The sequence below is a fragment of the Saccopteryx leptura genome, chromosome 2 (assembly GCF_036850995.1).
Source record: "Saccopteryx leptura isolate mSacLep1 chromosome 2, mSacLep1_pri_phased_curated, whole genome shotgun sequence".
In the NCBI taxonomy this organism is placed as follows: Eukaryota; Metazoa; Chordata; class Mammalia; order Chiroptera; family Emballonuridae; genus Saccopteryx; species Saccopteryx leptura.
The window spans coordinates 231,233,531-231,243,818 of record NC_089504.1 but is presented as its reverse complement, the minus strand read 5'-3'; the positions used below and the strand labels follow the sequence as shown (position 1 = coordinate 231,243,818).

At 53.9% G+C, this 10,288-nt stretch overlaps 1 protein-coding gene across 1 annotated transcript; it reads left to right on the top strand.

Moving 5' to 3' along the window:
- The first annotated feature begins 1,667 nt into the window (after positions 1-1,667).
- Positions 1,668-9,014, top strand: SLC35E4 (solute carrier family 35 member E4). Its single transcript, XM_066370467.1, has 2 exons — positions 1,668-2,964; positions 8,043-9,014. Exons 1-2 carry the CDS (start codon positions 2,346-2,348, stop codon positions 8,474-8,476), a joined length of 1,053 nt encoding a protein of 350 aa, XP_066226564.1. The 5' UTR covers positions 1,668-2,345; the 3' UTR covers positions 8,477-9,014.
- Positions 9,015-10,288: the final 1,274 nt, after the last annotated feature.

Below are 10,288 nucleotides of genomic sequence, written 5' to 3'. Positions count from 1 at the left end.
GAGTGCGAGTTCACTGGCTCGAGCGTGGGATCCTAGACATGACCCAATGGTTGCTGGCTTGAGCCCAAAGGTTGCTGGCTTGAGCAAGGGGTCTATTATTCTTCTATAGCCCCCGCCCCCCGTCAAGGCACATATGAGAAAGCCATCAATGAACAACTAAAGAGTTGCAATGAAGACCTGATGCTTATCTCTCTCCCTTCCTGTCTGTTCCTATCTGACCCTCTGTCTGTCTCTCTCTCTCTCTCACACACACACACGCACGCACGCATGCACACACACACATCATTTTTTATTAAAGGGAACTGACTGGAAAACTGGCAGACTCCCACAAAGAATATAACCATTAAGGGGCCTCATTCAGGAAACGTGGATGAGGGACACACCACCTTGTCTGGCTCAGTTTTCCTCCTACAACCCCTCCTGGAGAGACTCTGTCCAAATACACTCATATTTTTGTCTTTGGCTTAGAAATCCCCTGCCATAAAGTTTGGAATATTCAGCAGTGATTTGCAGACTCCAGCAGGTGTTAGAATCACCAGAGACAAATGTAAAAATGCAGATTCCTGAGCCCACTGAGCTTGTTTCTTGTGAGGCTGGGGCTTTTAAATCCGGATCCAAGGATTGTTATGGGAGGTTGGGAACACTTGCAGCAATTCTGTGATCTGACCACCAGAGGGTGCCTCGGACTGGGCTAAGTGGTCGCCCTTTGTGGTCTTGTTCCTCCAGACAGGTTGCTGTCATCAAAGACAAGCTAGGGATGAATGAGCATATCCAGTGGGAAGGAGCTTCCGCTGAGAAGAAAGCTTCGAGTCGCATTTGGAAAGACGCTGACAGCTGCCACTGGGCAACTGTCTAGGCGCTCAGAGAGATTAGAGCCGAGCCTGGAATCTAGATCAAGCCTATCCTGCCCTGGGGAACACTGAGACCCCAGAAAGGGCAAAGGCTTAGTAGCAGCTGCTCTGCCTCCCAGCCAACCAAACGCTCTTTGTCCTGCCACGGCTGCGGGCAGAGGGTGGACCCCATGAAGTCCAATTATGAGTCAGCTCTGAGTGGCAGGAGATGGGACAGGGGCTGGTCAGGAATGGATGCTGGCCAGCGGTACCCTGCTTCCGCAGCTGTGGTGGCCTTGGTGATTCAGCTTCCTCTGCCTGCCTAGAGGGGCCCGCCCTGGGCTGGGGCAAGAAGGAGGTGCTGAGATTAGGGAGGGGCGCTGAAGAGACCTTCAGGGGCCCCATGGTCCAACTCTTCTGTTTGCTGAGGTCCCAGGGGATAATAGTGGCCAGAGATCAGAAGGTCCCTAGAACGGTCCTGGGATGAAGACTTTGGGGGAGAGGCGGTCCTATAAGATGGAGTCTCCTGTGAACCTGGGGTTTTTTATTATGCCCCTTCAGAAAGATACCCCATATCTCCCTCCCTGTTTTGGTTTCTAGGGGCCTTGGCTCTGGATGGGGTGGGGCCTGTGGCACTGACAGGCTAATCACTTCAACTGGGGAGGGGAGCGTCAGCTGATGAAGGGAATGTCAGGCCAACGAAGGAGGGTGGCGTGGAGGCGGGGCTAGACATCCCTTATGGCTCCGGGGGCGCAGCCTGGTCAGAGGCGGGGCCAGGGGTTCAGCCCAACTTTCCGGGTGGGGCGCGGGAGGCGGTGACAGAGGCGGGGCCAAGAGCGTAGGGCCTCGCCCCTCTGGCCCGGCCCGGGCTGGAGCCGGACGGGAGCTACTGTTGGATTCACAGCCGCTGCCCGAACCGAGCCGCAGCCGAAACTGCCGAGAGCTGGAGGACAGGCTCTGCCGGAGTGGAGCCGAGCCGAGCCGAGCTCATCGCCTGGCACCGGCCGGAGCGCGGGTCTGGGCACTGTCGGAGTCAACGAACTGCGACTACTGAGCACTACTGAACACCACCAGGCGCGGGAACCTGGATCACCCGTGCCAGGCCCCGGTGTGGCCTGAACACACAGGAGGTCCCGGAGTCTGGACTCAAAAGGAAAAGGAACGAGGATTCATACCATTTAAGCATAGCATGAGCACCAGGCAGGGAGAAGAGTAGAGACCTTACCTGGCACGGGGCAGAGGTGCCCGGAGCTTGCTAGGCCAGGCTTGAGCACCAGAGAGCCGGACATCTCAGCAGCCACGACCTGAGCTCTGCCCTGTCTGACCAGGGAACACAGCATTGCTCCTGGACCTGGACTGGCACAGGCCTGGCAGAAGAAGCAGTTATCTCACCTCTCTGAAAAGAAGGTCAGGTTCTGAGAAACCAGAATCCGGCCTGGCCCAAAGTGGGGGTCTCTGGTGGCTCAGAGCTGGTCACTGGGGAGTTGGCCTTCTGCCCCAGCCCCACTGGTACGGATGTGCCGCTGTCCTCTGGAGCACCATGATGGTAGGATGACCTCTGCTGAGGCAGTGGCAGTGGCTGGCAGTGCTCGGGTGGCTGGGTCCCCTGAGTGGTCCCCCAATGCTCCCCCGGCCCCTGGGCGGCCTGGCCGGGCCCGGGTGGCTGTGGCAGCACTGGTGTGGTTGCTGGCGGGAGCCAGCATGTCCAGCCTCAACAAGTGGATCTTCACGGTGCATGGCTTCGGGCGGCCCCTGCTGCTCTCAGCGCTGCACATGCTGGCAGCAGCGCTGGCATGCCACCCGGGAGCACAGCGCCCCCTGCCCAGGGGGACCCACTGCCAAGTGCTGTTGCTCAGCCTTACCTTTGGCACCTCGATGGCCTGCGGCAATGTGGGCCTGAGCTCTGTGCCCCTGGACCTGGCACAGCTGGCCACCACTACCACGCCATTGATCACACTGGCCCTGTCGGCGCTGCTGCTCGGCCGTCGCCACCACCCACTGCAGTTTGCTGCCATGGGTCCGCTCTGCCTGGGGGCTGCCTGCAGTCTGGCGGGTGAGCTCCGGACACCACCAGCTGGCTGTGGCTTCCTGCTGGCCGCCACCTGCCTCCGAGGCCTCAAGTCCGTTCAGCAGAGTGAGTGCCTGGGACACTGTTCGAGGAGGTGGGGATCAGGGTGGGTGTTTGGCCTGGATGGCCCTAAGGGATATGGCTCATCCCCTTTTACAGATGAAGAAACTGAGCCTCATGGCTTTGGAAGAGGCAGAAACAGAGGCTTAGAAAGAGCCAACAACTCAGTTCCTGGCCTCAAATTTAGTCTCTAGAGGCCCAACTAGTGTTTAATAATAGTTGCTATTGATCTGTGTCCCATATTTTGTGTCAGTATCTCACTGGATCTCCCATACTGCCCTGACCAAGGAAATCACTGTATTGTCCGCATTTGACTGGTAGAGGGAGTTGCCCTGAGCCATGTGGCCAGTGAGCAGCAAAGGTAAGACTTGAACCCAGGGAAGTCGATCTTCATACAATTCAAGATGTGGCATAAGGCTGTGGCCCCAGAGGGAGACCTGAGAGAGGGACCAGGGAGAGAGAAAGCAGGGAGGGCTTGTGCTGGGATTTGGAAGGCCAGGGGTTTGGCCAAGTCTGGGAAGCATTCATGTTTATGGGGAACTGTAGTGTAACAGGCTCTGTGCTGGGTGTTGACCTTGAGTCATCAGGGCAACCAACACCTTCACCCCATTTTATAGATGATGGAACCAAGACCCAGGGAGGTTTAGTGATTTGCCCAGGGTTACCTCACCTCTGATGAAAGGAGACAGGGGTCTCTGAGTAGAAGGGGGGTGGAGGCTACCTTCCTGCCTGTCCTTCTGAGGGGAGTCTGTGCTACAACCCCACTCTCTTTCTGCCTAAGCCCAAGGGAGATGTTGGGGAGGCCAGGGTACCCACTCGGGACAGGGAGACCACACCTTTGCTCATACTAGTGACCTTGGGCAGGTCCGGGTCTTATCTGGGCCTCAGTCTCCCATCTGTATGGTGGAGAAGTATTGAGATTGATGGAATCCCAGGGGCTTCTTGCTCTTCCTCCCTTCCAGCTCTGAGATCCTGTGCCCCAAACCTGTGAAAAGGAAAGGGGTGCTCCAAGGGCACTAGGCTGGGGTTGGGGGTGGCCTGCAGCCATGTGAAGTCAGCATTCAGCCCTGCCCTGGCCCTTCAGAGGCAGGACCTGGAGGCCCTTTCCGCATCCTCCCAGGCCTGTGGCAGGGCCGAAACCTAGTTCTATTTTTGCCCTCTGGTTATATGAGAGCTGGTGACTGAGCTCAGGCCTGAGTTCTGGGCACGAATCGGCAGTGGGAAACCTGACCCCATGGGCACCCCCACCCGCCACCCTCCAACCCAGGCAGGGCCACAAGGCTGGGAAGGCTGCAGCCTTAAGGCCCACATCATGCCTGTGAGGTCCAGAGCTCCTCACCCTGAAGGAGCCCCAGCCTGCAGAATGGGCTATGGCTGGCCAAGTCCCGGGCACACAGGCACAGAGTGGCAGGTGCCTGGTATCAGGCCATTTCTTGGCCTCTGCCAGGTCCTTCCATCTCTCCTGTGTCAACTGCCTGGCCCCTGTGGTGGGCTGGGTGCTTGCTTCAGGTTCCCACAGCACCCAGCAGGCACTGGGAGGGAGAGTGGAGCCAGGGATGTGACATGGGTTTTGGACAAGAGGAGGCTTCTACTTCCAGAAATTCCAGGAAAGGCATCAGAACCAGATTCAGATTAGAGTGTAAACAGCCAACACCAGCTCCTTTCGTGAGAGCAGACTTCGTGGAAGCAGAGGGTGATAGCCCAGGAAGAGGAGCACCCAGGCTGCCACAGGCAGGGCCAGCAGCCTCCTCCTACCTGGGCCACTTGCAGGCCCAGGGGGCTACATGGGGAGAGGAAAGATGCCAACTTCCCACTCTCAAAAAGGCTGGGAAGTGGGGTATGAGCTTTTTCTCAGCTGTACTCACCTGCGTCAGGGAGCAGCCTGACCTGATCCATGTCCTCTGAGCTCTCAGGCTGGTGGGGAGACCTCAGAAACAGAGATCACAATGGCAGGAGAGAAACTCCAGAGCCAAGGTGGACACAGGTGTGATCAGGGGGCAGTTACTTATAAGGGAGACCAGAGAAGGCTGCCTGAGGGAAGAGGCATGCAGTGATGACAGTAACAATAATATAATAATAGCAAATACTCACTGAGCCCTCACTGTTTGCCCATGCTGTGTCCAGCTCTTCACACAGCAGGAGCAGGAAAGGGCATTCTGGGAGCAGGAAACAGGCCATGGCAGGGCATAGGGTATCAGCCAGCAGGATCCGGGTGTGGGGGTTTGAGACAGCTGCCGTGGTGAGCATCTACCACTGGGCATCAGGCCCTGTGCTCAGCATCTCACATGGCCCTGGAAGGGGTGTGTTGTCACGCTCCTTCCCCTGAGGCACCTGCCACGCTCTGAGACAGGCTTAGAGAGAGGGTGGCTTGCTTGATATTGCACAGCAGGAGAAGGAGTGAGGGCAGGATAAGCCAGTAGCCAGCGGACGTTTGTGTGCATGTGGCAGAAGCTTGGGCATGTTCAGATGCTGAAACAAAAATGCCTTTGGAGCCCTTGCCAGATAGCTGAGTTGGTTAGAGCATCATCAGGAAGCACAAAGGTCAGGGCACATACAGGAACAGATTGATGTTTCTCTTTCTCTCCCTCCTCTCTTGCTAAAATCAATAAATTTTTTAGCCTTGGCCAGTTGGCTCAGTGGTAGAGTTTCGACCCAGTGTGTGGAAGTCCCGGGTTCGATTCCCGGTCAGGGCACACAGGAGAAGCACCCATCTGCTTCTCCACCCTTCTCCCTCTCCTTTTTCTCTATCTCTGTCTTCCCCTCTCGCAGCCAAGGCTCCATTGGAGCAAAGTTGGCCTGGACGCTGAGGACAGCTCCATGGCCTCCACCTCAGGCACTGGAATGTCTCCAGCTGCAACAGAGCAACACCCCAGATGGGCAGAGCATCGCCCCCTGGTGGGCTTACTGGGTGGATCCCAGTGGGGCACATGGGGGAGTCTCTCTGCCTCCCCACTTCTCACCAGAAAAATACCAAAAAAAATGAAAAATTAAATAAATAAATTTTTAAAAATTCCTTTAGAGAAGGAAAGGTTGAAACAGAAGGTTTGGGGGGATTACTGGCAGAAGAGGGGTCGCTGCGGAGGCAGGATGACAAACTGGCATTTTGGGGGCCTCAGGTGGGGTGAGGCAGCTCTGGCAGAGGATTACCACTCTTTACCTGGCTGCAGGGAGGTGAGGTGGAGGGCTGGGTGGGATGCAGAACAGGTGCAGAGGCTGGATGAGGTTAGGACCTTCCTGCCTGTCTCACAGAGGTAAATTTCACCCCAAATCCTAAACACCTTCAGATGATTGGACTTTTAACATGCAGGCCACAGGCAGCTTGTAACAGTGCTAAATTTGGAGCAAATGAGCAGGAGGTATTCCAATTATCTGTTCATTTCTAGAAATGCTCAAGCTGGAGGGACTGTTGCCTAGAGAACAAAGCCAAAACATCAGAATGAAATAGAGAGATTTCCTATTCCAAGCATAGCCTATGAGTAAGGTCCTCTGTGGCTGTTTGGAAACTCTTTGTCAGAAAATGCATAGAGGCTCGGAGAGACCCTGGATCAATTACTCATCTCTCTCCACTAAAACTTGGACAAGGCCCAAAATCACCATTGTCTTTGTGCAAATACTGCCATTCACCTGAGCTGTGTCTGACTTTGATGATGGATGCCACTTCCTTTGTGAACTGGCTGGGTGGTAACGTGTACACATGCAAACACACACACACACACACACACACACCCAGGCTCATATTCACACATTTGCAAAGTGGTAGGCGGCCTTCTTTCTTTGCAAAGCTAAAAGGTTTCCCCTTAGTCCTGGATGGCTCTCGACAAGCCCCAGTGTCGGTAGCAAAAGATGCTGATTAGTGAATGACAGCCAAGCACAAACAATGACTTTTTGTTGTTCTCTTGTCATCCCAGTGGTCATAAGTGAAAGAAGCAATGAATAGACTCAACGTTTGACTCGAACAATTTATTATTTTAAAATTCTTTTTTGTTTTTGTTGTTAATGTACAGGCTGTTTCACTAGTAAGTGGCAGAGCTGGAAACTGACGCTGGCCTGTGCCCGCTGTGGTAGTGGGAGCTAGGCTGTGGGGGAGTGGGGATGATAAGGGCTGAGATCATGAAAGGTGGCTCAGGACAACTTAGTGGAGGGCCTTCAAAGCTGGTTAAGAACCTGGAATGTTGTTCCCACGAGCCTGGGGAGCCCCTGAAGATTTTTTCTTTTCTATTTTTTTTTTGAGCCACATTTTATGTTTATTGATCCTTTGGTTATCAATAGTCGGTAATTGCTCTAACCTTATGGAACACAGTTTGAAGTGGGAGATAACAAGCCTATTTATTTTATTCTATCTTTTTGCATTTACTGAGCACTTACTTTATAAAGGGTTTTTTTTGTTTTGTTTTTTTTATGGAGACTTTTTTTTTTTTTTTTTTTTACAGGGACAGAGAGAGAGAGTCAGATAGAGGGATAGATAGGGACAGACAGACAGGAACGGAGAGAGATGAGAAGCATCAATCATCAGTTTTTCATTGCGACACCTTAGTTGTTCATTGATTGCTTTCTCATATGTGCCATGACCGTGGGCCTTCAGCAGACCGAGTAACCCCCCCGCTCGAGCCAGTGACCTTGGGTCCATGCTAGTGAGCTTTTTGCTCAAGCCAGATGAGCCTGTGCTCAAGCTGGCAACCCCGGGGTCTTGAACCTGGGTCTTTCTGCATCCCAGTTCAACGCTCTATCCACTGCTCCACCGCCTGCTCAGGCTATAAAGGGTTTTATGTATGTTATCCATTTTAATCTTTATAAAACTCCCTGCATATTAGGTTTTATTATTACCTAATTTTGCAGGTGAGAAAACCTAGGCCTCTAGAGGTTAAATGCCAGGTCACAGCTATAAGAAGTGGATACAAGTCACAACCCAGGCAATCGGGTTCCAGATTTTTGACTATCACGTTACATAGCAGGAGCCAGTAACTCTGCGTGAGGGTTTGGGTCAGGGCAGGCTTCCAGGAGGATGGGCCTTGGAGGTCATGCTGGATTGGCGAAGTGGTGGTTTTCTCCCCACTGGGTGATGATGGCTGATGTCCTGGTTGCAGGCGCCCTGCTGCAAGAGGAGAGGCTGGATGCGGTGACCCTTCTGTATGCCACCTCGCTGCCCAGCTTCTGCCTGCTGGCGGGCGCGGCGCTGGTGCTGGAAGCTGGTGTGGCTCTGTCGCCTGCTCCCACTGACTCCCGCCTCTGGGCCTGCATCCTGCTCAGCTGCCTCCTGTCTGTGCTCTACAACCTGGCCAGCTTCTCCCTGCTGGCCCTCACCTCTGCCCTCACCGTCCACGTCCTGGGCAACCTCACTGTCGTGGGCAACCTCGTCCTGTCCCGGCTCCTGTTTGGCAGTCGCCTCAGCACCCTCAGCTACGTGGGCATTGCACTCACCCTTTCAGGAATGTTCCTTTACCACAACTGCGAGTTCGTGGCCTCCTGGGCTGCCCACTGGGGCTTCTGGAGGAGGAACCAGCCTACCAAGGGTCTGTGAGACCCGGAAGAGCACATGGGCTCTCTGGGGCAGCCCCAGCCTGAATCCAGCGTTGGCCAGTGGCCATGGGAAAAGTGGAGAGCAGGAAACCACTGGGGCCATAGGAGGGAGAGGCACCTTCGGGAAAGGTCACCTTGGGAGCTGCAATGGGACCTCCCAGAGAGACCCACCTGTTCCTGCCTGCCTCTCCTCATCACAGACCGCACTCACCACTGGATGGTGGGTCCGAGCCTGGCACGGTTACTGTGCTTGTTGGAGTAATTATTATTAATGTCAATGACTGTGCCGAAAATCGCTGGCCAAACTCTGAGAACCTCACCATGTTTTGATGACAATGATGACGATTCTTGGCGGTTGCACAATCCTTCCTCCAGGAAGTGCGGGAGGCAGCTAGGGGGCCTTTGGAGGGGCTTCATGCTATTGGGCTCCCCTGGGGAGGTGGGATTATCTGTGCCAATTCCTGGCAGCTGCTGTGGTCTCATCCCTAGGCCCTCCAATCTTGGGTCTTCCGTCCTCAAATAAACTATTTTTGCTTGAACACCTGTGTAATTTCTCAGGGTTACAGCCAAGGAGATATAGGGAGAGCAATGGACCCACTGGCCTCTAGCCACCCAAAGAAAAATGAGGACACCCTCCCTTACCCATTGTGACCTGTACAGGCCCCAGCCAAGTCCCATTCTCTAAAGTCCCTCCACTGACCAGGGTATCATTGTCCATCTTCTGGATGGCAGCAGTGGCCTCCTCCCTGCTCCGCTCTGGGCCCTCCACTCCAACTTCCATGCAGCCCCAGATGCATCTTTCTAAAACACACACCTTCTGTGGCACCATACTGCTCTTGGAATGAAGTCAGACCTTCCATTCCCCAGACCACAAGGTCCTCGGGATCTGGCTCTTGCAGCCGCACCAGGCTCCTGTCTCACTTCTCTCCTTGGTCCCCACCTTCCAGCCTCACTGACTTCCTTTAAGGCCCGCTCACTGGGCCTTGCACATGCTGGTCCCTCTGTCTGGCGTCCTGTCCCTACATATTTTTCTCCCTTTCATGGTTAAAACCTTGCTTGGGGGAGAAAACCCAAACATGCAACTCTCTTAAAAAAAAAAAAAAAAAATATATATATATATATATAAAAAAAAAAAAAAAAAAAATATATATATATATATATATATATATAGCCCTGGCCGGTTGGCTCAGTGGTAGAGCGTCAGCCTGGTGTGCAGGGGTCCCGGATTCGATTCCCGGCCAGGGCACACAGGAGAAGCGCCCATTTGCTTCTCCACCCCTCCCCCTCTCCTTCCTCCCTGTCTCTCTCTTCCCCTCCCCCAGCGAGGCTCCATTGGAGCAAAGATGGCCCGGGCGCTGGGGATGGCTCCTTGGCCTCTGCCCCAGGCGCTAGAGTGGCTCTGGTCGCGACAGAGCGATGCCCCGGATGGGCAGAGCATCGCCCCCTGGTGGGCAGAGCGTCACCCCCTGGTGGGCGTGCCGGGTGGATCCCAGTCGGGCACATGCGGGAGTCTGTCTGACTGTCTCTCCCCGTTTCCAGCTTCAGAAAAATAAAAAAAAAAAGAAGAAAAAAAAGAAAAAGAAAAAAAAAACCTGTAAGGTAGCTCAGTTGGTTGGAGCATCACCCCAATACACCAAGGTTGTAGGTTCAATTCCCAGTCAGGACACAGACAAGAATCAACTAATGAATGCATAGATAAGTGGACCAAGCAACTGAGGTTTCTCATTGTCTCTCTTCCTCTCTCCTTCTCAAATAAATACATAAATAAATAAATAAATAAATAAATAAATAAATAAAACAAAAAACAAACAAA